The sequence below is a fragment of the Eulemur rufifrons genome, chromosome 6 (assembly GCF_041146395.1).
Source record: "Eulemur rufifrons isolate Redbay chromosome 6, OSU_ERuf_1, whole genome shotgun sequence".
Lineage (NCBI taxonomy): Eukaryota > Metazoa > Chordata > Mammalia > Primates > Lemuridae > Eulemur > Eulemur rufifrons.
The window spans coordinates 77366956-77394632 of NC_090988.1; the positions used below are offsets into that span (position 1 = coordinate 77366956).

The 27677-nt window shown below is 34.9% G+C and overlaps 1 protein-coding gene across 2 annotated transcripts in view; it reads right to left on the reverse strand.

Annotated features, from left to right (window-relative positions):
* DCDC1 (doublecortin domain containing 1) overlaps positions 1 to 27677 on the reverse strand; it is a 376416-nt gene that overhangs the window by 334326 nt on the left and 14413 nt on the right. For both annotated transcript variants that reach the window (XM_069469763.1, XM_069469762.1), the window contains exons 2-5: positions 26753 to 27022; positions 25372 to 25528; positions 24723 to 24885; positions 8380 to 8585 (exon numbers count right to left, since the gene is read on the reverse strand). In XM_069469763.1, the coding sequence (XP_069325864.1) occupies positions 8380 to 8585; positions 24723 to 24885; positions 25372 to 25528; positions 26753 to 27022 (796 nt within the window). The remainder of the gene's footprint in view (positions 1 to 8379; positions 8586 to 24722; positions 24886 to 25371; positions 25529 to 26752; positions 27023 to 27677) is intronic.

Consider the following 27677-nt stretch of genomic DNA (forward strand, 5'->3'; position numbering starts at 1 on the left):
CTGACTAGAAGTCACTTTTCGCTCTTATATTGGCATCGCTGTATTTAATGTGCCCCCCTCACTCTGGTTTAAGCTTTTTTCTTTATCATTTTCTTTCTTTTGTCAGGTTTTCTTCCTGCTCGAGGTTCATTGAGCTTCTTAGATCTGTGGATTACTTTTCATGAACTCAGAAAAAAATTTGGCCATTATTTCTTCAAATATTAATATATTTCTTTGTTCCCAGTCTTTCCAGGGCTCCAATTATACACATATTAGACTGCTTGATATTATCCCACAAGTTGCTGGCACTTTGTCTTTTTTTTCAGCCTTTTCCTTTTTCTTCTCTTTACTTCTGTTTGGATAGCTTCATTGCCCTGTCTTGAAGTTCATGGATCTTTCTCCTCTAATATCTAACCTTCTATTAAACACATTTAGTGATTTTTTTTACAATTAAGATATTGTATTTTTCAGGCCTAGAAGTTCCACTGGTTCTATTTTTAGTTTCCATTTATCTCCACATTATATTATGTTTTTCTTTAATTACTTGAACATATTTATAATAGATTTTTTTTTTTTTTTTTTTTTGAGACAGAGTCTTGCTCTGTTGCCCAGGCTAGAGTGCCGTGGCATCAGCCTAGCTCACAGCAACCTCAAACTCCTGGGCTCAAGCAATCCTTCTGCCTCAGCCTTCCAAGTAGCTGGGACTACAGGCATGTGCCACCATGCCCAGCTAATTTTTTCTATATATTTTTAGTTGTCTGCCTAATTTCTTTCTATATTTTTAGTAGAGACGAGGTCTCACTCTTTCTTGCTCAGACTGGTCTCAAACTCCTGACCTTGAGCAATCCTCCCGCCTCGGCCTCCCAGAGTGCTATGATTATAGGCGTGAGCTACTGTGCCCGACCCTATAATAGATTTTTAAATGTCTTTTTCTGTTAACTTTATTTTGGGGTCTGTTTCTATTGATAAACTTTTCTCCTGTATATAAATTATCTTTTCTGAAATCTTCATGAATGCCTCACAATTTCAACAAGATCTCTCCCCTTCCACCAGTGAGAATGCAAATGTCTCCCTACCCTGCACATACTCCCATAGTCACTTCTCTTTTACGTCCTAATTAGTGGTTCTTTCCCTAGTAGCTATTTGTGCCAGGCCTTGTGGAGTTCACCCTATGCATAAGCAACTTAATAATCAGCCAAAGACACAAGGGGATGCTTATGCAAATTTTGGGTATATTCTACAAACAGCTCTCTCTTTTATGGCATTGCTGTGCAAATTTCCAGCCACTTTAGCCTCCCAGAATTTTTATGTCTTTCTCTTCAGCTTATGGAGACCATTGAACTTCTCTTGTATATTCTTTCTCTCTCTCTCACTCTCTATCTCTCCTACAGTCCAAAAATTGCCTCCAGGTACAATGATGGGGTAAACTGTAGGACTCACTTCAATTTTCCCCATTTTCTCAGGCATTGCATCTGGTACTTCTTGTTGTCTAGTATCTAAAAATAGTTGTCTTATATATTTTACCCAGGTTTTCAGTTGTTTAGAATTGAGTGACTAGTGTGATACTAGTTACTCTCGGTATGACTGGAAATAGATGTCTCATGTTTTTATTTATATGTTAAATCATTCTTAACTGAGGACACATTAGGAATTAAAATATAAGAAAAAATACACTCATGGTAGTTTTGAATAATGAAAAAATATTGCTCTGTTCTGTCACTCCTAGCCTGGAGTGCAGTGGCAGTATCATAACTCACTGTAATCTCAAACTCCTGGGTTCAAGGGATCCTCCAGCTTCAGCCTCCTGAGTCCGTAGTGGGACTACAGGCCTGAGCCACCACACAAATATTGCTCTTAAAATTAGAAAATGGGTTCTAGTCCTAGCTATCCCAAATAATCAACTTTGAATATGGAAGTTAACTTCTCAACATCTCAGTTTTCTGAGTTGTTTCACTAGACGATTTTATAAAAATCTGTGATTATAATGTCTAGAAACTAGATTAAGTTCATCAAAGATACTTTAATGTGGCCGGGCGCGGTGGCTCACGCCTGTAATCCTACCACTCTGGGAGGCCGAGGTGGGCGGATCGTTTGAGCTCAGAAGTTCGAGACCAGCCTGAGCAAGAGCGAGACCCCATCTCTACTAAAAATAGAAAGAAATTATATGGACAGCTAAAAATATATATAGAAAAAAAATTAGCCGGGCATGGTGGTGCATGCCTGTAGTCCCAGCTACTCGGGAGGCTGAGACAGGAGGATCGCTTGAGCTCAGGAGTTTGAGGTTGCTGTGAGCTAGGCTAACGCCACAGCACTCACTCTAACCTGGGCAACAGAGTGAGACTCTGCCTCAAAAAAAAAAAAAGATACTTTAATGATAAGTTACATGTGAAGACCAATCTAATAAACCCTTCAATTTAGCCATTAATTTTATATGTTCTTAGTAATTAAAATGTACTAAAAATATAAAATGTGCATATAAAAACTATTAAACAACTTTAATACAAAAACATAGAAATAAATTTCAGGTTTAATATCATGTTTATGTTTTACCTGCCCCTAAATAACATTAAGAACTGTCCTTAACTACCATCAGTAAAGTAAATAAATCTTTAGGCTGAAAGTTCTCATTTGTTTTTATTTCATTAAGGAAATTCAAATTTTTGTTTTTCTAGGATTTTATTCACGAAAAAAATGCAGACTACTAATCACTTACAATGTTCTAAAATAATCCAATTGTATAACTCTAGAAATTCACATTAAGAGCAGACAGTTGGCCATCCATAGCCTCTTGACTATATTATCAAACTCCATACTTAAAAAATATCTGCTTTTATGTTTTTAATCAGATTTAATCCTTCATGTAAAAAAATTAGACTAATTTTCACATAATGATAATTAGTATCAATGGACTTTTCCTCATATTTCACAAAAAGCTCTTTAAAGAAGTTACAACATACTGATTATGCATGACCTCCCCTCTCGGAATCCATGTAGAGCATCCTTAATCAAATTTCGTTACTCCAGGTGCTCCTTTTTTAATTTCTTAAAATGTTCTCTAAATTATTTTACCCAAACATTGGAAAATCTCTGCTGGTATAGTTATTGATTTGTGGGTGAACATTCCACAATCTTACTACTGTGTTGTATTTTTTTAATTGAATTGGGCCTTTCTTAAACTTGAAAATTTTTTTCTTTTGTTTTTTGATTTAGGCTTATTGAGTTATTTTTCAAATTAACAAATGCTAAAAATCATAGAAGTCTGGATTTTCCTCTGGTTTAAAGGCATATGATAAAGTCTATTATTATTTATACCTTGATAGTCATATATGAGTAATTTCCTAATATGTATGTGGTTTTTCAGTAATAACAGGAAAAAGTAATTATGATGACATATGTTTACATATAAACATGAAAGGAGTATTTTTTCTTTCTAAACCAGATTTCCTACACATAGATTACTCGCTTTCTGCCAATTTGTAGATGTTTCCCATTTCCTGATTTCTGAACTCCTTGTACTCATTCTAATCTAGCAACTGGTCATCTAATTTCCTGTAACCTCTTTTTTCTGTCTCACAAGTTTATTTTCTTTCTCTTAAATCACATGAGAAGTATAGGAAAACAGGCAAAAAAGAAGTCTATGATGATTTCCATCAATTAATAAGTTTGAAGTTTTACAACACTGGAACAAGAGTTCTCAAACTTTAGTGGGGCTAAGAATCATTTTGAGACATTTGTTGAAATTCAGATTCCTAGACACCACGCTCAAGTGATTCCTAACTCAATAGACTTGAAGTGGGGTTCCAGAGTCTGAATTTTTAACACAAAGCCTAGACAATTCTGATGCAGGTGTTCTGTGGACCATACTTTACCCTTTGTCTGCAGGAAGTATATGATACCTCCAGGTGATAGAAGAAAGTATTCTGTTCTCATTCAAATAACCTAACACTGTTTTCCAAATTACAGTGCACAAATTCCAAGAGACTGGGCAAAACAATCAATTGAGATAGGGAGAGAATATTAGAATTATTTTTTTAACTATAAAAAAATCAACATTATCAATATTAAAGATTGACACTGGCATTTGTTTTCTAAAAAAGAGAACCAGAAAGAAGGGAAGATAATTACGTGGTAAATGATTTAGCAGACCAGAAATGCTGAAACTTAAGTTAGCAAAAGTAAACTTGACTTGTATTGCAGGACCCCAGAAATGCTCAGAAATTTGAGACATCAGGTACCTCTAAAAGCAGGGCTAAAAACAGGTTGACTGTTTCTGTAGAAAGCAATTAAAGCCCCAGATCAAGCATTCAGGCAACTACACTTTTGCCTGAATCAGAAGTGAAGACAGATTTGTTCTCTGGAGAGACCAAACTAGAGAAGCTGGGAAGTTACAGGCCGCAGGCAGAACTAGGAGTGAAGATAACATACTGAAAAGAGGGAAATTAAGTGAAACTCTACATACTGAAAGTGCAACTCTTAACCTCCTTCTCTACTTGGCTACTACAGTGCTCAAATTAGCAGAGTCTAGTTGGTAAAACTGATTAGCCTCAGACACTGACAATTAGAGACCCCACTCCAAAGAAAAAGCCTAGTCAAAACTTCCCCAATTGAAACCCATTCCTCAATAAGACACACTTATGCTCACAGAGCTTCTCAAGCAGTTTTTTAGTTCTTCACTTTTAAATATTGATAGACGATTTACTCATTTAAAGAAAGCCTGTAATATTCAAGACCAAAAACAAACAAAAGAAAACAAAAACAAAGACCTCAAAACAAACAAATAAAAACCAGCTGAGCTACGTGGCTTATGCCTATAATCCTAGCACTTTGGGAGGCAAGAGGATTGCAAATAGAAAAATTAGCTGGGCATTGGTGGCGCGTGCCTGCAGTCCCAGCTCCTCGGGAAGCTGTTGGAGAAGGATCGCTAGAACTCAGGAATTTGAAGGTGTAGTGAGCTATGATGACACCACTGTACTGTAGCCCAGGCAACAGAGGGAGACCCTGTATCAACAAAACAAAACAAAACAGAAAAACCCCAAGTACCTAGAGAAACAGAAAGAAACAAAAAATTCATTGAGTTGGGAGGTATAGATAGGCAAATCTCTTAGACAACACAATTACAAGTTCAGTTCATAAGATCCAACGTATAAAAGGAGGAGTTCTATAAAATCAGAAAAGAAAAAGTACAGGAAAAGAATATCGTCAAAAAAGAATTCAACAAAATATCTCAAAAGAAAAGGATGAGACTTTTCAGACTGAGAAGATACCCGAGTATCCAGAACATCTTGAAAAAATTTTGGAACACTGTCAATAAAGAGATGATTCTAAATGTTTCATCCTTTGTGTCACAAATGATAAATAATGTGTCAGTAACAGGCTTCTCAACAGCAACATTGGAAATAAGAATAAATGGAGCAATTCCTTTAATATTTGGAGGAAAAAATTATTTCCCAAGATCTCAAAAAATTTACCTTCCATGTTTTCTTTTTTGAGAAGCCACTGGAATATGTGCACAATAGAGTAAATGATAGAGGAAAACTAAGGAACTAGGAAAAAGCCATTCAACACAGGAGAGGGGGAACAATAACCCCAGGGTGATGGTGAAGAGAGATTCCAGGATAGAGGTCATAGAGAACAACCAGTTCAAACTGGAGGAAGAAGACAGGGGTCTTTTTGTTTGTTTCATTCATTTCATTATCTTTTTCATCATTTTCTTCACCACTGTAATTGCATATTAGTAACGGTACATGGAAAACCAAGAAAAAACAAATAATAAATCATTACTAACTGTTGAGAATAAAAAACATTTTTCATGAAGGAAATGATATACTGGATAATAAAACAATCCACACAGCTTAATACCACTTCTCTGACAATGAATCCAGGAGATGCACTGGGCGACAATAAAACTTATCCACCATGGTGCTAACCTTAAAGTGTGTATCCATAGCAAACATTTTCCATTTCCCATTAATTTGGCATTTTATGCCCACAAATTTTTCTTAATACCTTTTTCAACCCATGAATTATACGTTTAGCCTATTCCCTATAGCAGCAAGTGCTATGTAATTATTGAAGCCATGTCAATTCATTCTAAAACCATCAGACTCAAATTTCAAAGGGATGTGCTATAGTTCTGGTATTCCAGAGTTTTGTGAAGCAATATATCATTTTCACCCTCATTTCAAACTTAATTACATCCTAAAATAAATAAGTGGATTTCCTTTTGATTTTCCATTTATGATTAAAATACAGTCATTTCCCCTCAGCTCTATTCTGAGTACATAAAGGACTTTTATGATTTAACCACCTGATTTTGCCACATATCCTCAATAATTCTCTCCTTACCCTGCAATAACCTTCACCATATTAGAGTCCTTTACATTCTACTTCAGTTTTATATTACTTTGTAGTAATCTAAAAATAGCTAACATCCCTAATATTTTATCATAAAAGGGAAAATAATTTGTGTTTCTCTTATGACTATGCTACTTCCTTATTTCTAATGCTGATTTGATATTTAATCTACAAATAGGGCATTATCCTATGATTATCAACAAAGCTTCCAAAATTTAAATTTTATTTACAAAATAATTAGCTAGTTCTATTTTTCTCTTCCAAAAAGTTCTTATTAACACCTAAGACCAGCATTTTGTTGCCTTCTCTCCTTCTTACCTCATAAGATGATATTTAGGCAAATATTTACAAATACATTTACTACTGAATCATGTTCTGTCATGAGTTTCATAAATTGTGAAAATTCTTTGAATTCTACAAATTGTAAAAAGAAAAAAATAAGCTAAAGACTTCCTTGATCATCCAGCTTTAAATAAATTGCTGTCTAGAGACAAAAAGCAAAATAGCAGCGACATTTTTATTTATACTGAACCTTTCATCTGAGAACATGTAATCTATAAGAGTGACTATTACCCCAATTTTACCATTGAGGCATAGAATTACAAAGATTGAACTGAAGTGAACTCAAGAGGTTATCTAATCTAGCTTCTATAGCCAAGAATGACTGCATTTGAACAATCCAAGAGATATGTCCATCATCTCTATTTTTCAAAATCTCCAGGGAAAATGTTCAACTTGCCTTAGCAATTTGCTCTGGTGTGTAATATCCCTTGTTTTACTCATAATACAAATCTGCAGATAAGAAGGAAACAAAACCCAGGATTCTCAGCTCTTTGGTAAATGTTCTTAACCAGTAGTAGTTATAAAACAACCACAAAAATAAGTAAATTGAGAAATACATATTTTGATAAAATTTCTAATATCTAGTCAACTATTCACCTGTTCCAAGCAACATTCCATTTGAAATAGTCTCTTATAACAAAATTATTTTTATTTTTTATTTCATAATAAGAGTTCCCCATTAGGAGGAAAAATAATTTCTATTAGATGTATAGTATGAGTCTTAAAGATCAGAATAGAAAACATTTACTGGGAACTTTATGGGTGCCAGGCATTGTACTCCATGCATAATAATATCACACTGAAGCCTCACAGCAAATCTATGAAATAGACACTGTTGTTATCCCCATTTTTTAGATGAAGAAATTAAGGCTCAGGGAAACTAAGTTGTCCAAGATCTCAGAGCGAGTGAATGTTGAAGCCAAGATTCAAACCTAGACATTTAGTTATGTTTTACTGTCTCTCTAATACATTCTTAATAAATTTCAGTCACTATATTATTATTATTTTGCTTTAAGATTGGTTGAAAAATCCTTATCTGTACTACTACATTGCGGATTAAGCAAAAAAAAGTGTGCATTTTTCAAATTCCCATTAAATTCTCCATATTTTTTAATATCAAAGATGATCTGGGAATTACAAGTATGTTCTGAAAAACCATGTATTTATACGATAAGTAATACTTCAAATTTTGTTTTTGTAAAGTTTGTATGATTGTTTCATGATTTTTCTCAGGCCCATCCAGATTTGTATTTAAAAATTTATATGAATGCTGAATTTTATCAAATTTATATCAAACTGAATTTTAGTTATTGTCGAGGATCAAGAGAGCTTTTAGGTCTCATTACTATTCTAAAAGAAAAGAGGTAGATTTGAGATTTGAAGCTAAGTCAGACTGGCTTCCATCTAAATATCTTATAAAATATTGTAACTAATTAGAATGTTTTCTCCAGTATAAACATAACTTTTTATTAGGTAAATGGCCAACTATGTTAGCCAAATAATTTCCTGGAATATTGTTGCTTTGCTAAGGTAATTTATGGTGTAACAATCAGACTCATAATCAGGCACATTTTTAGTTCTATATAATGCCTTCTTATTTTTCAGTTTATCAGTTGACATTGATATTTAGAAGGAAAAAACACATTTCAAAAGCCACAAAAATTTGAAATTTAATTCATACTTCAATATTTAATACAAAATTACCTTTTTCATTGTTTCCTTTCCCACCGTAATCTCATGCCCATCCTGTCCCATGCCATTTTTAAAGAACAGAATTCGGACTGAGGTCCTCTCAGTAAGTTTCTTCATTCTAGTAGAAAGAACAGGCTTGGTTTTCCATCTTTTGACATCAGTAGGAAGCATCAACCCATTCATTGTCCAAGTTACTTTCTTCATTAACAACAGATGGTCTAGGAGATAATTTTTTTTAAAGTCAAGTCAATATTTGGCTTCAAAATTTAAAATGGACACATCGTGCTTCCTCCCCCTAGTACCTGTATGATATACACTGGCCAGTCTCCATTTCGATGCTGGTTTTCTGAAATGCTACCACCAGCTTCCCACTAACCGTGACATAAGCTGTAGCAAGCTGTCTGCTCTGATAGCCTGCATAAATCATCATTTCTGAAGGGAACAGATGTTCAGGGTATGAAAGAATAATACCACAATTTAGTCCTAATTAAAATTCACCTTAGCATGCCTCTATCAGTGATCAGATACACACAGCTGAAAGGGTCCATTGCAAAGGTCCAATGTCCTTTGCTTACTATTGAACAACATGGGTCCTAAACTTCTGTGTTCTTTAGGGTTGGGAAACAGTTTTTTTTCCTTTTTAATATGGTTTCTTATCCATGTTGCTTTAAAGGTGATGACCTCCAAATGGTAACCCTACACTGTAACTCTTCTCCCATGACTAGAATGAAGGTGCCTTCTAGGACATCTTTGGTGAGAGATTTAAACTATTTCACTAAAGTGAAAAACAGTTTTTCATTAACAGTTTACTTTGACCTATACATTTTCAAAGCTGTGTGCAGGAATTTAAGTTTCAAAACTCCCACTAATATTAATGAGAGGGCAACTAAATTACTGTATACGACTTTGAAAATGTAAGAGTAAGAACAGGAGTGCAATATGTTGCATACTAAGTTGCTTTTAGCATTCTTTTCTTTTTAAGAGGTTTCATAAATAAATAATTTTCCCTTGAGTTGCTTATCTTATTTGTGCATACAATTTATTTTAGATATTTTCTTCTCATAAAAATTATAAAATATAATGATCCCTCCCTCATCTGCTCTTATTTGTTCCAATGAAAGAAACATACTTGATTTACCTATAACTGAAAATAGCTACATTTATTTGTTTGCCCACACTTCCAAATAACTCTTCTCTATTAGCACTTCTGAAAAAGCTTGGTCTCTTTGACCTAGAAATGGTGCTTTACATAAGATCTGCTAATATTAACATGAAACATCAACCAGTAGTTGTAAATCATCTTCAAGTTTCAGAATGGCTATAGTACATGTTCAAAACAAAACAAAACAAAACGTCTGTTCTCTCTCTCCCTCTGTCACCCACACACATATACAAATACAAACATATGTACTGTGGGCAGAAATAGGAGCAAAACTTGAAGAGTAAATTAAAACCAGATTATAAGGCTACAGATAATAATGAAGGCTTCAAAAAGAAAAAAACATTTTAACAGAAATTAGTTACTGTATTTTTTCATTTTGTAATCTGAAATTGATAGGAATTAGAATTAGAAAAATGAGCTCTAAGTTAATGCATTCATATATATCCAAAAGATCCTCAAGCAGGTGGCTAAAAAACAAATAAAAATTTAATATATCCAAAAGAATTGAAAATAGTTACTCAAATAAGTACATGTACACACATGTTCACAGTAGCACTACTCACAATAGCCAAAATGTGGTACAATGTGTATTCATATGATGGAATACTGTTCAGGAAAAAGGAATGAGGTACTGATACTTGCTATAATATGGATGAACCTTGAAAACATTACACTAAGTGAAAAAACCCAGACATAAAAGGTGACATATTATATGATTCCATTTACATGAAATATTCAGAATAGGTAAATGATGGTTGCCAGGAGCAGGGAGGAGGGGGGAATGGAGAGAAACTTAACGAGTAAGGGGTTTTATTTTGGAATGATGGAAATGTTTTGGAACTAGATAGAGGTGGTGGTTGTATAACATTGTGAGTGTACTAAATGCTACTGAATTGTTCACTTTGAAATTATTGGTTTTATGTTATGTAAGTTTCACCTCAATAAATAAAGAAGAAAGAAAGAAGGAGGAAGTCGTCTCATGGTCACTATCTCTCTGAAAATAAAAAAAACCATCTCTCACTAGAAAAAAAAGGCTAATAACTTTTTACAGTTTAATGAGAGTTTACACATAATCTGGATGCCCCTAGATGCTTTGCATAGTGTGAAGGGTATAAACTCTACCTTCAAACTAGGTTTGAATCCCAGCTCTGTTTTGTAGTGACCCTAGATGCTTTATACCACATTGTATTTCAGATTTCTCATCTACAAAATCTCTAGTGGCCATCACTCCACCACCTGCTGAGGAGTGAATATCTTGTATATAAATGTATCTAACATATTGAAGTCACACCATAAATGTTAGCTTCTTTGCCCACCTCCCTGAAATCCTATTACTTATTACGGAGCTCTAGAACATATTAATTGTTACATCAGCCAGGGGCCAACCAGGAAAACAATCTACTCAGAGTATCTGAGCAAAGTGCACTGACTGCAGGATATTGGTCACGTAAGTGATGGGAAAGGCTGAGCAGCAACCAAAGGACGGTGAAGCAACCCAGAGACTGGCAACAGTAAAAAACCATTCCTACCAAGGCCCGAATTTAGAGACTCTTACCCATAAAGGGTTTTCCCCTTTCATTACTTCAACGACAGCTGGAGCTAGGGTGAAGGGGGGTGAAGGGCCAATGAGACAAAATTTAAGGAAGTCTGAGCAGGGCTATCACACAACCCTTGGGGCCGGTGCCTTCTCAAATTTTGTCTCATGTATGCTTCACTCACCCCAGCCTGGTCAAAGCCCTGGTGTTCACTATCTCCTCTATATACAGAACTCCTTAATTCCACTAAAAATAGTGCTTACTATTAGCCAGACACTGTTAATTTATTTTTTAATTCATTTTGTCTTCTCAACAACTTTATGAGATAGGTAATATTATCCTTATTTACAGGTGAGGAAACAGGCACACGGGAGCTAACTTCCCCTCAATCTTGCAGCTGGTATACAGTGGTGCTGGGATATGAATTTAGTTCAAGAAACTGTGCTTCTAATCACTACACGATCTGCCTCTACCATATATTTTCTGCCATTATCTCAAATTAAATGTCTAAAGCAAAATTTAATATCTTTCTGCACAAATGGACTTACCCTTCAGTTTTTGTTTGTTTGTTTGTTTGTTTGTTTGTTGTTGTTGTTGTTTTGAGACAGGGTCTTACTCTGTTGCCCAGTCTAGACTGCAGTGGAGTCATCATAGCTAACTGCAACCTCAAACTCCTGGGCTCATGTGATCCTCCTCCAGGTGCACATCACCATGCCCAGTTAATTTTTTAAAAACTTCCTGTAGAGACAGGGTCTTGCTTGCCCAGGCTGGTCTTGAACTCCTGGTTTCAAGCAATCCTCCCACTTCTGCCTCCCAAAATGTTAGGATTACAGGCAAGAGCCATCATGCCCGGTCCCTTCACAGTTCTTATCTCCATCATTGTTTCCACTTCATTCACAGTTATCTACTATCTCAGGGAGAACTTGAATTCTTACTGCTTATTCATTTCTCCTCAACCAATTGCTTATTCATCCAATGATATTTATCGAGTGTCCACACATCAAGGCACTGAGGTGACAGCTGTGAGAGGACAGGGCTACTTGTACAGCTCACAGCCTTTTCAGGAGAGACTGACAGTGGAAGGAAGGCTCTCTGAAAAGGTGACGTCTGCATGATAAGAAGTTAGTCTTGAAAATCTGGGGAAAGAGTATTCCAGGCAGAATGAAAACCAAGTACAAAGTCTCTGAGGTGAGAACAGGCCTGGCATGTCTGAGAAAGAGAAATAAAGTTGAGATAGAGAGTGCATGTGGTTAAAGCCAAAGAAGCAGGAAGAGACCAGATTGTGCAAGTCAAGATAAAGGGTTTGGATTTTATTCTGAATGTGATGGGAAGTTATTGGAAGGTTCCCATCAGGGTGCTACATGAAGAAGATACTACAGTTGTCCCTTGGTATCCATTGGGAATTGGTTCCAGGATCCTCTGAGGATACCAAAATCTGCAGATGCTAAAGTCCTTTATATAAAATGAAGCAGTATTGCATATAACCTACACACATCCTCTTGTACACTTTAAATCATCTCTAGATTACTTATAATACCTAATACAATGTTATGCTATGTAAACAGTTGTTATACTGTATTTTTTATTTGTATTATTTTTTATTATTGATTTGTTATTTTTTATTCTTTTTTCAAAATACTTTCTTTTTTTAATTTTTTTCTTTTATTCTGGCAAGAAGGCTTTTTCCAGATTTTCCAAATATTTTCCACATGCAGGTGGTTGAATTCACAGATGTGGATGCTGCCAATACAGAGGGTTTACTGTACAGCAGAGTGTAGTAGACACTGTTGGTGTCCTGCCAAGGTGCCTTTAACCAGGCTAGTGCACCCAAACCCCAGCTGCTGTGAGTTCTGGCTGCTACCATCTCACAGCTGCACCCTTCTCCTGAGAATTGTCTTTGGCTAAAAGAAGCCTAGCCAGAAAATGCTTGCAAGGTTATGATCTTCTCTCTGCTACGTAGGTAGACAGCCCACAGCCAATGACTGATTCAGAGACACAAAAGCCAGTCCCCTTGCCTCAAAGAGGGGCAGCTCTGTGGTGTCTTTCACATTCCAGACTGGGGCTAGACTGATCACATGCCTTGGCCACATGTCTTCCTCAGTTTCCAGGATCCCTTTCTTACTCTTGTACATGTTTCAACTGAGAGTAGTAGCTCAGTAAGTCTTTTACACAAAAATCCCCATCTGAGGTTCTCCTTCTAGGCAACCTAACCTGAGACAGAGTAAAGGGACACCTAACTCAGCTATTCTTTCTTCACAGTAACTCTTGAAAACATCTTTCTTTTTCCATTCCCACCCAAACTCATCTGTCCATTTCTCTCTCTGCCTCCTGTCATCTGCAAGAGCTTCTCAATTAGATTTGATTCTCTTCCATGACCTCTGACATTTTATACTCCAATCACAGCTGAATTTTCCTAAAACATCAATTTTATCATTGCCTAAAGAGAAAGCTCTTAGATCTAGCTTTTGAAGTTTTCCACTAGTCAGTCAGTCTGTAGAAGAATTTAAGTCAGTTCCCTCTACAAAAGTGCAGGGAGCTGTGTATAAGCTGTGGGTACACACCATGCTCTTATGTGACTCCAGACTTGCTAATGCCTTTTTCTCTCCCTCTTCGCTCACCTACCTCCCTTCCTTTTCAACTCAATACCACCTCCTCCAAGAGGCTTTTCATGACCTATCCCTCTTAGCTTTCCAGCTTCACCCATGTGCCCTTCATTTTATTGAACTTCCCTGTTTTTGTATGTGTGCCTATTAGACTGTGAGCATTTCAAGGGCATGGAATGTGTTTTCATCTTTGTACCTCCAGTATCTGGTACATTGTAAACAAGTGTGCTGTTGGATGTTTAACAAACTAATAAAAGTTTATTATCCATTTCAGTGTAAGCATTTGTTCCCTGTAACATAGCCATCACCAGAAATCATGCTTGGAACACAGCAGATGCTCAATAAATATTTGTAAAGGCATAGCTTGGTGGCTCATGCCTGTAATCCCAGCACTTTGGGATGCCGAGGTGTGAGGATCACTTGAGCTCAGGAGTTAGAGACCAGCCTAAGCAATATAGCAAGACCCCATCTCCAGAAAAAAAATTAAAAAAATAAAATTAGCTGGGCATGGTGGCATGCGCCTGTAGTCCCAGCTACTCAGGAGGCTGAGCTGGGAAGATTGCTTAAGCCTAGGAATTGGAGGTTACAATGAGCTATGATCACACTCCAGTCTGGGTGACAGAGAAAGACCCTGTCTCAAAAAAAAATAATAAATAAATATACATATATATATATATATATTTCTAGAGTACTTGTCAAACACATCAGATCAGAGCATGACTTTTATTTCATTAGATAAATATGAGATCAATATTAGGTAATATTAGGTAACTAATGACTTATGTGTTCTCTGTATTTGGGGAAGAGATTATATTTTTATACTCACAATTAATCAGGTTTCTCATCATTATGTCCCACATTGAATTTAGTAGGAAACCAGAATATGTATCATGGAGGATAGTCCAAAGTAAGAAGCAGCAAGAAAATAACAGGCTTAGCGCTATAAAATTTGCTTCAGAATTTTAAAGCCTTGGCGTTGAAAGAAACTTTAAAAATTATTGACTTTAACAACACATTTCACTCACTCAATTATTCATGCAAGAAACATGCATTGAGTGCCTACCACACATTCCCTGCTAGTGATACTGCACAGAGAGAACCTCAAAGAATTCTTGGTCTTTTGGGAAACACAAGAAAGGAAAGCAACACACAAGATGGCAGGTGCTAGATCACAGGTTTGCACATGGTATTTGGGGGAGCATGAAGCAGGGGCACGTGTCACAGCTTGAAGTGGTTAAGAAAGGCTTCCCAGAGGAAGGACATAAGACAGAATTTGAAGGATATATAGAGTAGGAAAAAATGGGAAGCATAATCCAGGTGGTGGAAATGATATAAGTGAAGGCCAAGTTATGCAATAATATGATGAGTCATTGTGAGGAGACTGAACACAAGAGCAGCCAGAGATGGAGCAAGGAGGACAGGATGTAACCAGATCAGACCCTTGTGCAAAACACTGAGAGGTACCATACCTCCCAAAGCAGGCCATTCTATCTTTTGGACAGATGGTATTATTGGAAAAATCTTCTGTACATTAAGGCAAAATTCATTTCCCTATAAAATAAAGCTATTGGGATAAGTGAGGAAAATGAAAGCTCTAGGGTAGCATTTCTCAAAGTGTGGGCCATGGGCCTCTATAGGAGAACAAGCTGAAGAACAAGGGAACCCTCATATTTAGCAATGTGAGTGATTCTTCTGTACATCATAGCTCTAGGGACATATGCCTTCATATCAAGAAATAAGGTTGGAGGGCTGATGTCCAAGATAAGCATTATTACATCCAGAGGCAAGAAGAAAAACAGAATCCAACTCTTCCACACCAGCCTGGAAAAACCAAGGATGCTTACCAAAGATATGACAAGGCTTTAGCCCTGGTGAGGGAAGAGGCTAATTTCAAAGGCTGGGGGTGAGAGGAGCGAGTACTAACTAAATAGTGAGAGGACTTTAAGGTTTTGGGGGCAGAGAGCCAGACCAAGTATTAAAATAAGAACATTAATACTATTTAAATCCCCTTTGAACTTCTAGGAAAACAAACTAATCATTGCTAATAAATGCTTCCTACGTTTCTATATTTCATTACCTTTCTGATCTCCAAAAATCCAAAAATTTTCATTTCCCAGAGCTGAGGCTTTCTGGTACCTTTATAAGAATCAGAAAATAGCCATGTTATCCCCCAACCCCCCACCCCCCACCTGCCCCAACCCCACATTCTCCTCCCACCCTACCCTCACTCCCCACCCCATATTGGAATGAGAAACAGGTGAGTCCAGTCCCACACATTCCTCAGCAGTGAGCAGCAGCCCTCGGTATTCCCAAAGGTCAGATCATCTCCTCTTTCTTACTTCCTTACTTTCAATAATAGTTAATAAGCCCCTAGTCTATATAAGGTACTATCAGGAATATAAAGAGAAGTGTTAAATAAACACAAGTGTCTCTTCTTCTTATCTCCCCTCAAAAAAAGGCTGAGGGGAGAGATGGTCGAGAAAGGGCATTCCCGAGAGGATTCAGGAAAGCTGAAAACTGTATATCTTGCACCTATGGGTCCCTCAAGAATCATTTAATCCCAGCATTTCATATCTGACCATTGTCTGGTCTCAGACAAACATTAGCGTAACCATTAGCCTCTTTGCCATGTACTTTACTCTTGGGCTGTCTCACTCTGACCCCCTGCCAAATGGGAACATTCACAAACCTATATACAAAGTTGGGGTAGGGGATTTTTAATATACTCCTCCCAAATGTCCACTTATTATTTGCAGCAAAATAGGTTGCCATTGGGAGGTCTTTTCCCTCCTCTTTCAATACCACCTCGTTGGAATATGGATGGTTCACCATGGCACCTATTTCATTTGGTCCTCTATTCTCCCACTGAATAACATTTACTGAGCATCCATTAAGTGGTAGGCCCTGTGCCAGAAAATGGTGGTGAACAAGGCAGCATGGTTTAAGCCCTAAGTCAACTCGGTCTAGGGTAGATGTGAAAGGATGATAGACAATTTACCACTAATTACCAGTCTGATGATTATAAAAGGAGAATTTGAGAATGTAACAGGAATGTACCCTTCCTCGTGGAAGTGTCCCCAGAAAGTAGGACAATGCCTTCCTGAGCATGAATCTCAACAGCAGGAACATTAGAGTTTCCCTTTTGATTGCTCTTGAATCTCTGCCTTTTATCCTTTGGACTATTCTTGAATCTCTACCTTGTCAGTAGTTCTCTCAGCAAAGTCTCTGCCCTACATACCAAACTGCCAAAGAAAGGTCCTTCATCTTGCCTTATTTCCTCACCCCTCCTTTAAATTTGCTACACCTGGTGGCTTCCAAAGCAATCAGACTCATCTCAGTCTTCCTCTCTTCCTAGCCACCTTACCCTAGAAAGTTAAGATTCCACTGGGTAAGGATGGGGGTAGTAGCTGAACTCTAGTGAGGTTCTGAGGCCTTAGCATAACCTTGGAATATACTTCCTCCCAAAGGGCCATATCCCAGCTGCTCAGGGATTGCCATGTCCCCCAACTGTTCATATACTTACTCTCCTAAAGCACTTATAGAACCTTATGCTCCAACCACAGATTATATTTTATTTTGAAGAATCCACATTCTACTTTATTTTCATGGTATTTTTAACCAAATCATGAAAAAAGATAAAGCACTTTCTAGCCTGCTTCTGTCTTAAAAGGTCTATCTACAATATAATTACATTTCCTCAGTCTACTTCAAAAAAACCAATGTCTGTCATAAAATTAAATAAGTCTGGGTGCTCCCCACATTATAATTTTCCATTTTGCATGTACTAGGCAAAAAGAATACTGCCTTCTTATACTGTAAGAATAAAAGCAGCAAACTTGCAACTTCAAATCCATGAGCTTATTAAGTCTTCCTATTTTAAAAAAATTCATTCTTTTGTTGGGCAATAAACTTGAAAACACATTAATGCACTGACTGTCAAGTAGGCATAGATAATAACATTAAATATGAACAAGCACATCATTTCATGGGTACAAGATGAGTTTATAAAATACAAATGCTCTGACAGTAAGAAAACATACTGCTATATTCAATTATATCATCTGCCCAAAATACAATTGCTTCTATGTTTGGTAAATAGATTAAATCCAGGTCAAATTCCTGTGTTCAATTGAGTTTCTAGTCACTCCCTTTTCTCTAAATACTTGCGTTCTTTGTTTCTGCATGTTCTTAAGTGTCATCATTTATTGCTATAGGCATGATGGCTATATTTAACTAATAATGACAGTGGTTGTCATTAGATTTTAACTTAGTAACACTAGTCTGACATATCATTTGAAGTATGTCTTCAATTTAAATTTGATTAAAATTACAAACATCCCATCTATTGTGCCAATCAAAATGTTGTCACCCTTTCCCTGAACTTTTCTATGAACTTTCTTTAAATAAGTTATGGCAGCTTAAAGTTAAGGCAAGCCCTGGGTCATGAACATATTTTAAAACACAACTCTTGGAACAGAGATGAGAAAGGGCACCACTTGGGGCTCCTTTTATAAAAGGCCTTGATTTTGACCTACACCCCAGATACTGAGAGTTCACAGACTTTAACTCAGATTTCCATATCATGCTGTATACACAACTGTGTGGCAGAGATTTTAATTTGGTTGTATGTATTTCAAGATCTTGGACCTAGCAAATGCCTTTCATAGCAAAATAAGATACCTGTGACAACCTGTATGAAAATCTTGTGGAAACATGCCTAGGAAAGGATGGGGCAAAAAAAGAAAGATAGATAAAGAGCAGGTTGAAAGACAATATTTTAGATACCTATCATGTGCCAGGTTTTTACACACATCATCTTATTTAATCCTCACAATAAATCTGTGAAGTACATAGTATTATGCTCAATTTATGGATGAGGAAACTCATGCTTAGAAAGGTTAAGTGACATTCCCAGGGCTCACACTGTAGTTTATATTCCTGGCAGTGACGAAAGAAGTAGAAATAAATTTTTTTGTTGTTGTTATTTTCCTTAACCCTATTTGCCAGCTATTCCAGGAAGCTACGAGTGGACATAAAGTTCTGACTAATAGCCTTAGAATCTTAGTTATGTTTATAAAATGCTATTCTCAGTTTTCTATTAAGATTAGGGATTTATAAACATTTAATTTTCAAATAATTTATCTTTATTACAAAAATAAGACAATATCCCATAATTCTTGAAGGTATTATTAACTCTATCTTACAGATACGGACATTGAAATGCAAGCCACTGTGCTCAAGACCACATAACAAGGATTAGAATATTTCAAGATCATTTTACTTCAGTATTCTTTCCACTAAACAATAATGTATTTCTCACATCTCTCCTAACAGATGTCCAAAAGCTTCAAAAGTGAACATTTTAAAAGGTAAATCACTCTGAAAGAGTAACTAAGGCATATATAAATAAATTCTCAGGTAAAGTAACAAGCAGGGTAGACAGGCAACTGTCTAAAAGATTCGATTTAAAAGTTACTGCAAACACCTATTTCATTTTTAAAATTTTCTCCCTCTTTTGTTTCGATGACATTATTTGTTCTTATTATACCACCCTTTTTAATGCCTTTACAATACTTACACTGTCAATAAATACCTTATTTAATTCTTTATAAGTTTATTGTCTATTTCTTTTTCCACCTCATTAGAACCTAAGCTCCATGAGACCTCTGTCTTGTTCATACTATATCCTTAAGGCTTTGAGCAGTGCCTGGCACATTGTAGGGACTCAATAAATGCTTGTTGAATAGATAACTGAATGAATGAATGGTCTCCCTTCCATTCTAACTATTCCTTCTACCCCCTTAGACAGGGAACCATAGTTTATTACCTCCCACATACTCTCTCCGCTCTGCTCAGGGAGTTATTCTCTCTGGCCACTCTCACATATGCAGCAAACAACTTGTGGTGGTTAAGTGATAAGGACAATATTTGTAAACAATCTCAGCTAATATCCTAGTGAGAATTAATATTTATCAGAGTTCTTTGCAGCTGTGACAGAAAGACATCCAAAACCCTTAAGGTCAGGTGTTGTTCCATACCTAGAAATTTTTGGATAACAAAAAAGGTTAATATGGTGCTTATACTATAGTAGTACAAATATCATATATTATATAATACTCCCCAGAAAGGTCCAGGATAGCAGCCCATAATAAAACACATGAATTATTTTCAACAATACACTTGTTATGTACTTTAAGTATATTACATTTACTCCTCACAACCCCTGCATAAAACTGGGTACATGACATCCAGAAAGCATTCAAATTATCAGGACAGTTGTAGGTTTGCAGGCATCTTTATTAAAGTGTAGTTTCTGTGTATGAATACAATTCAACATTTCATGAGTATGTGAAGAATTGAGGTATTTCTCAATGATTTGATATTTGACAGTATAAGGAGATGCTGCTAGCCATTTTCAGGCCAAAGATTTTCCTACTATCTAAGGACACTTTTTTTTTAGTACATACATTGTAATTGCCTTCAAATCCATGCCTACACTTATTTACAGATTTAAAACTTTTAGAATAGGGAAAATACATGAAATATATTCTTATAGTTTTACCCTACTTGTAGAAATACATAGAAGAATCATGTGCTTCTATCAGAAGTGACTTTTTTCTCTCTGTAATGCCATTTTCCTGCTTTTGAGTATACAAGTGGAAAATAAAATGGACTAATAGTATCACCTAATACATACACTAGTCACACCAAAAGATAAAAGGGAATTTGGGAAAGCCAATCCTAACCTCCTGTAGTTGCCTCAGTTAAGTAGTGGTTGCCCTGTATGGGAGCATCACAAAGCCCAGTATTAGCTTTGGCAGGACTAAAGCAGCCATTGGTGTAGGCAGCACTATAGCATTCCTGTCTTGAGATCCAGCAGCAGAAATAGCAAGGTGTGATGCAATGTGGGTAGTGGGTCACTTCTTGAAACTTGTGCTTTTAACATTGCCATTTAAAAATTAACAAATTCAGTAGACATATAATGTAACAGATTATAATGCATGAAACCAGGTTCATTAAACTAATGCATTTTTTGAAAAACAAAATATGACAGAACATTTCATTATTGAAGCGGATATGAAGAAAAGTGTTATGCTGCTATTTAGAATGTGCCTTGTGTGTCGTGGAATTGAAATATTTCCAAATCATCAATAATTAAAATGATGAGAATCCATCATTTCACTGACATTTACTTCTACATGAAAAGATGTCCTATTTTAAATGTGCTCACACATATTCTTGTCAATCACAAGCTGTCACAGCAAATTATTTCATTTTGTAGATCACATGGCAGTTAGCAGAAAATCTCTAGGTTTAAATTTAGATCTTAGGTGTAGCATCAAGAACTCCTTTCATGGATTTTTTTTTCTGTGACTACATTTTCACAATATAGTATATAAAAGATATAAAATCTTATTCATAATACTAAGTTTCGCTCCTGGTTAACAAAACTCAAGACTAAAATGAATCATTGTAAATGATAACTCTAAAAGCCAAATAATAGAATAGGTTGTACAGGAAAGAGTAAAAATATAAAACTAAAAAATTTTAAAGACAATCAGAGCTCCACATAATAGAACTTGGACCTAATGAATTAGGTCTAAACAGTTATTCCCCCTCATCTTCTTTAAGATATTTAAGGAAAAACAGGGCATGAACCACTTCTTATATATGCATTATTTACAGCTCCTAGCAGCTGTATAGTAGCTGAACTCTCATAAACCCCATGGATCTGATCCAAAAATTTTCACTGTGCCACAATTAAGCAGAAGATTCAAAAAACTGTGAATAAAACTCAAACCACATGGCCATGAATCTGAAAACTTAAAATGCCTTTTCACACAATTCATTAACTACATCTACACAATTCCAGCAGAATCATTAAAAAATGTCAGAATCTTTAAATGCCATAAGTATAGGACATAATAAGACATCTTCATCAACAGTCTTTACATAATATATTTCTACTTTCTTGATGTTTTCCATATACAATTAATCTTTCTGATTAGGCATTAAACTTTAAAAATGTAAGAATTATTCTAATATTGCATTTCAACAGGGAATGCTTCATGTCAGTCTTGACCTTGGTCTGACCTCTAAATGAAAGCTTTGTGTTTAGAGGTATGTGATGAATGGCTCTCTGGCTTTCTATTAAATCCAGTGCCACTGGTTGTCAACAGTGATTCTCAAAAGCGATAGTAATATAGCTAAAATATCAGAGATGTTCTATAGGATTTTTTCCATCTTAGCAAATCTGGAAATAGTTCTTAGGCAATTTTCCCTATCTGCATTGCCTTTCCAGTCAATAAGGGAACCAATAAAGTATGGAAATATAACTGCCAAAACATACACTGACTTATTTTACCTTCTTGTGCCAGAAATAGGGTAAATTTTCCTTTGGAAGACCTATTTGATTTACATTGTTGAATAGTGTTCTCAGTTTGAAGGATTTATAAGTTCTTTACTCAATTTAAGCTCCTTAAAGGACAGAACTTCCATCCCTATGCCAGGGTCACACAATAGTAGATAATAAATATTCATTGGTTTAAATTTTGATTGAATTGAATTAAATTTAATTTAAATCAGAGATGAAAGAATAATGATAAAAAAGAAACTATGAGCCCCTTTCATCTTTCTTTGATCTGGCCTAGTATCTGGCACATAGTAGGCTCTCAATAAATGTTTGCTGAATGAATGAAAATCAGAAAATTAAAATAATGATCTGTGACTGACTCTAATGTCTTTTGGCTAATTGTATATGAAATACTCATGTTCATTTAGAAAGATGTACTAGTAACACCCAATCCTGCCGACTGTTTTCTACCTTTAACATGTTCAATTTTCCAAGTTCTGAGAATGCTTCCTTAATCTAAATTTATCTACCACAAGTTATTCATACATGCTTTATTTTTATGGTACACTTGTGAAAAGTTGGCAAATTATTGATTTAGCTATAAAACAAATGCTAGAAAGGTAATCTTCAACCTGATTTAAATGGTTTGAAAATGTATATGTAAATATATGGGTGATATATGCATATATCACCCACATCAAGTTAAATATTACCTTTCATATATATATCACACACACATTTATATTCTTAATATTCTGAAAGAAACCAAATATCAGTGCTTAGGCTTATCTATAAGCCTAACTTAGACAAATGGCTTTTCCCCTTTATACTTATCCTAAGTCTTTTTAATGGACATGTGATATGCTAGTCTGTGTCCAAGCTCACCTACAATTTCTTTTCTCGAAAGACAAGGCACATCTGCCACCTGCTCTACTCCGTGTCCCAGCAACAACTGTCGAGCAGCATAAAGATTGATTATCAGTCAAAAACCATTGCACAACACCAGATTTTGGTGGGTTAAGCTTGCTGATCCAGCAAGAGATGGTGTGAAATTTTCAGGAGTGTGTGCCAACATTTTGGTGCTAAAAGAACAGCAGTGCATGTCACAGTGAAACACAGCCAAAGATATGCAGACAAAGCAGAGAAGTTTTTTGTTCTGGGCTTGGCTTTTAAAAAGGATAAAAGAGAAAACAAAAAGTAGGAGGAAATTAGTTTGTACATTTAAAAATTATCCACCAAGCTTAGTCATGTGTGTGACATTGTTATTTTAAGCATACATGTCCATGAGATTTTCATCTTAGCTTAGCTATAAATAATATTTATATATCTCTTCTACAATACCATTATGCATATGAAAGGCAAGCATTTCTTATTAATAAAAGTAATCAGGGATCTCAATAAACCAATCATTACAGAAATATCTGAATTTTAAAAACTCACAGAAATGTATTTTCTCAATAAGACTCATGGTTTTATATAAGCAAATGATTCAATGAATACAAACTAGAGACAGCCATATTTTAAATTTTAAAAATATTTGAAAAACATATGGGTCTAGTCTATACTATCACATAGGTTAATTTTTAATGAATATTACAGCAACAAGTCTCTTTACAAGGACCAAATTATCCTGGATTTTCTATTGAATTCAAGAAATTATTTCCTGATGATCAAGTATTACCAAAGAGATAGAAATCCTAATATTACTTTATACAATAACATTAAGAGAAAAGAGATTTTCATCACCTTATCTGTAATGAACTCCAGAATTACTTTTCTTCTACTTATGCAATTACTGCCTAGACTTGCCTTTGATTCACCAGCTTTATAGCAGCTGCAGAAAAAAATTACTTCTAATAAGGTATAAAAAGCATACGCAAATACAGCAGTTAGACACTGAATTTTTATGGCAAAGTTTTTATTCTTTATGTCACTTAAATCTGATTACCATATATAGCACTTGATAACGAACTCTGGGTACAACATGCTTGGAAGAATATTCTTAGTGAGTGGTAATTTTATTTCTCTCTTAAAATGTATTCTTTCCCACTAAAGAAAAAAATGTTATATTTTTAATATAGAAAATCTCCACATTTCTGAAATGTTAGAAAAAATGGACTTTTTAAAAAGCCTTACCTGAAAATAAGTCTAAGATTATATATATACATTTTAAGGTTAAAAAAAAATTAAGCTGCACCAATTATTATGAAAAATGTTATTAGGAGAATCACATGTATATAAGAATTATATGTTCATTACTGGCCACATTTTCATAATTATGTTAATACCATCTGAAAAAAGACCAAGAGTATAAATGAATAAATGATATTTGAAACTTTGAACTATTTTCTGAGAGAAAAAGTCTAATGAATTATGTCTGTTGAGTGTCACAGAAACTAAACAGTAAATTCAATAATCTCTGATTTAATTTATTATATTTTCACCATTTAACCTCCTGCAGGCTCCCTAATGTCTATTCAGATCTATATTAAATTAAGCACCAATGCTAATGAAGGGCAATAAACGTGGCTGTCAGTGGATTTTTCTTTCATTAAGCACATTATCCTCTTACTGAGCTGTAAATGCGTAAACATTAGTTTTGTTAAACCATGCAAAAAAGACAGGATGAAAATCATTTTTTAATTGCACCCCTTAAGCAATTTACTGTGTGTGGGGGTAGGGCATATATTTTTCTTTTTTACCTTTAATTTTTTTGAACGGATCTAAAAAAGGCTCTCCTGTTGAAACATAAACGTCAGCTTCATAGGGTATATCTTTAGGTTCAAGGGCTTCCTTGCCGTCTGCCAAGAACACTCGTCGTGCGGCCATGTTCAGATTCAGCTTTTCTGTGCACTCCTCCAGCAACTAGAAGAAAGCAAGAGGTGAGACAAAGTGATTTACGACAAAGAAAGTAACACATTTCCACAAAACAAAACATTCTAATGATCAAAATAGAAAACACTTTGAGTCCCTTGCCAAGTTCAGTAACTGGACCAATACAGTTATTTTCTAGCAGTTGAAAATGTGGAAATAAAAGGTAAATCAATCACAGCATGAAGAATATCTAATTACTGTCTAATTTTAATCCTTAAATGATCTGTCATTTTAATAACTCTACAAAAGATATAATGCCCTTGCATCTGTTTAATTAAATACACTATTTATATATTGATTTTTTTTAAAAGGAAAGCAGTGAAATGCCTTTGAGATCTATGTATATATAAGCAATTTACAGATTCAGAGTCCTAAAAAGAAAATGTTAACACAATAAATGTCATCTTTCTCATTTTTCACATTATAAAGACAGTAAGGGAAAAAATGAAGCACTGAAAACTTTGGAACACTAGTTACCAAGGTGATGGTTGGTACAGTAACTTTGGCAAAGACTGTTCTAGATCCATTTTTGTAAGCTGTTACTTTAATCACTCTTGGTTGAAGCCTGTGTCTTTGAGACAATCTATGCCAATTCTGAGCCAACTGAAATTTTAAAGAAGAAAATTCTTTAACTCTGAAAGAAAAAAAAAAACTCAAAATTGGTGCATGTTAATTAGTAAAAACTTTTAAATAAATATTATCATAGGGTTTTTTTTAAAAGAGATTTAAGACCTAAAGATTGTTCCTATGTATATAAAGTATTCCCAGCAAAACTTTTTATAGGATAAGATTGTCATAAGATTGTCACTATGTATGTAAGGATTTTTATAAATTTAAAACAAAGTAAGTTTTCTAAAACTGCTCATGTAAAACACATATATCAGAATTCTTTTTATTGTTTTACTTAAAAAACACCATAACATTTTAAACAATCATATATATCATATATATCCCTAAATTTTATATATATATATATCTGCTATATTCTGATAGCAAAAAATATCTTAATATCATGAAATAGTAAACGGCTAATATTTTCCCCAAGTTTTCATGTTTACCAAAGTTCTTTGACTTTTTGAAAAGATTTGAAATTCCAATAGATTATAACTAAAATTTTGATTCCAGAGTTAATTGTACTGTCTTCATTTTAAATTGTTTAGAGACAATAAGAGTTAAGATTTCTAAGTTTTGTCTTCAGGCAAAACCGGTTTTGATCTTTATTATTTTCTCAGCAAAAGTACATGGTAAATTGACTAACATGTCAAATTTTTTACTTCAGAATTCTTTAACTAACCATGTTAATTTGTAATATCACAGAAGTAAACATGTTAAAATAAAAACTTTAGGTAAATTAAAATCACAGCATATTCAAATATCTGAAAATAATGGGTATATTAGTTTCTTGGTTTGATTTTGTTTTTATGGACATTTTCTTCTGTCATGAACTCTTACATTAACAGTTTATGATAATCATCTTGATGTGAAAATAAATGGTTTTATATAACAAGTTCATTTCAATCCAATTCTGTTTCAAAATATCAAATATCAAAAGTATACATTTCTATTTTTAAAAAAATATCTTGTAAGCAAAGATATTTCATGTTCCTAGGCTGATTCTGCTTCAGATATTCTTTTCAGAGTTCCAGATTACCCAGTTGAAATGTATCTCATATTTTCCACAGTGTAATTAGCAATATTCTACTCTGGTGCTTTCAAAGAAAAAACAAAAACAGAAACAAAACCCTAGAGGTGTGTTATATTTTAATGTCTGAAATAGTCAATTGAATCATTATAAATTCTGCTCAAAGGAAAGAGCTTCAACAGTCAGTTAAAAAGAACAGAGAACAGCTTTCATTACCTCAGTTGACCCACTGGAGCACTGACAGGTCTGTTTCTCTTGGATGCTGATATAAACCAAGAATTGTTTTTACTGTTTGATTTGTAGCTATCTAGGTCTGGTATTTCATCATGGCTGTGATCTGATGCTGTTTGATGTGTGGAGCAATCTTGAAGTCCTGACCCTTCTGATACTGCTGCTGAATGCAAAAGGCTGTTGGGGCCAAACTGAGGCTGCAAATAATCGTCAGTAGTTTTAATAACTGCTTTTGCCTGGGATGACATAAAATCCCTGGAAGAAACAATGTATGGAAGAGTACAATTAATTGATTTGTAATCACTTATTAGCAAATACTACATAATAACTAGTTGTGTGCTATACTATGAACTTAGCCATTATTTTATTTAATGCTTACAATATCCCTGGGAAGTAGGTACTATTTTTATCCCCATTTTACAGATTTAAGAAGGCTTAATCTGTAATCAGAAAATCGAGGCTTAGAGAGGTTAATTAACTTGCCAAATGTCACATAATGAATAAGTGACAGGGTGGAAATTTGAACCCAAGCTTGTCCTAAAATAAAACCCACGTTTATAACCATTAAGCTTCAATGCTATACTTAATTAAACTAAAAGAAAACATGTATAATGCTTCAAACTACAGAATTATAATTTTTAAATTCTTAGATTTACTTTATTTCCTCATACTTAGCTGGGTGCCAGTATTAGAAAAACAGAAGTTAAAGAGATGTGGGTCCTACCCTCAAGAAACTTGCAAACTATCCCCCAATAGAGAACATATGTTAAATAAACTGCTAGGAACTATGGGTGTGTATTAACTTTAAAGGCAAAAAAGAATTCGTTGAAGGCTATGTGAGAACAGGTAGGAATAAAGTTGCTAAAGGCTTCACAGGAGACCTGAGAGTTTGTCCAGGCCTGTCCTGAAA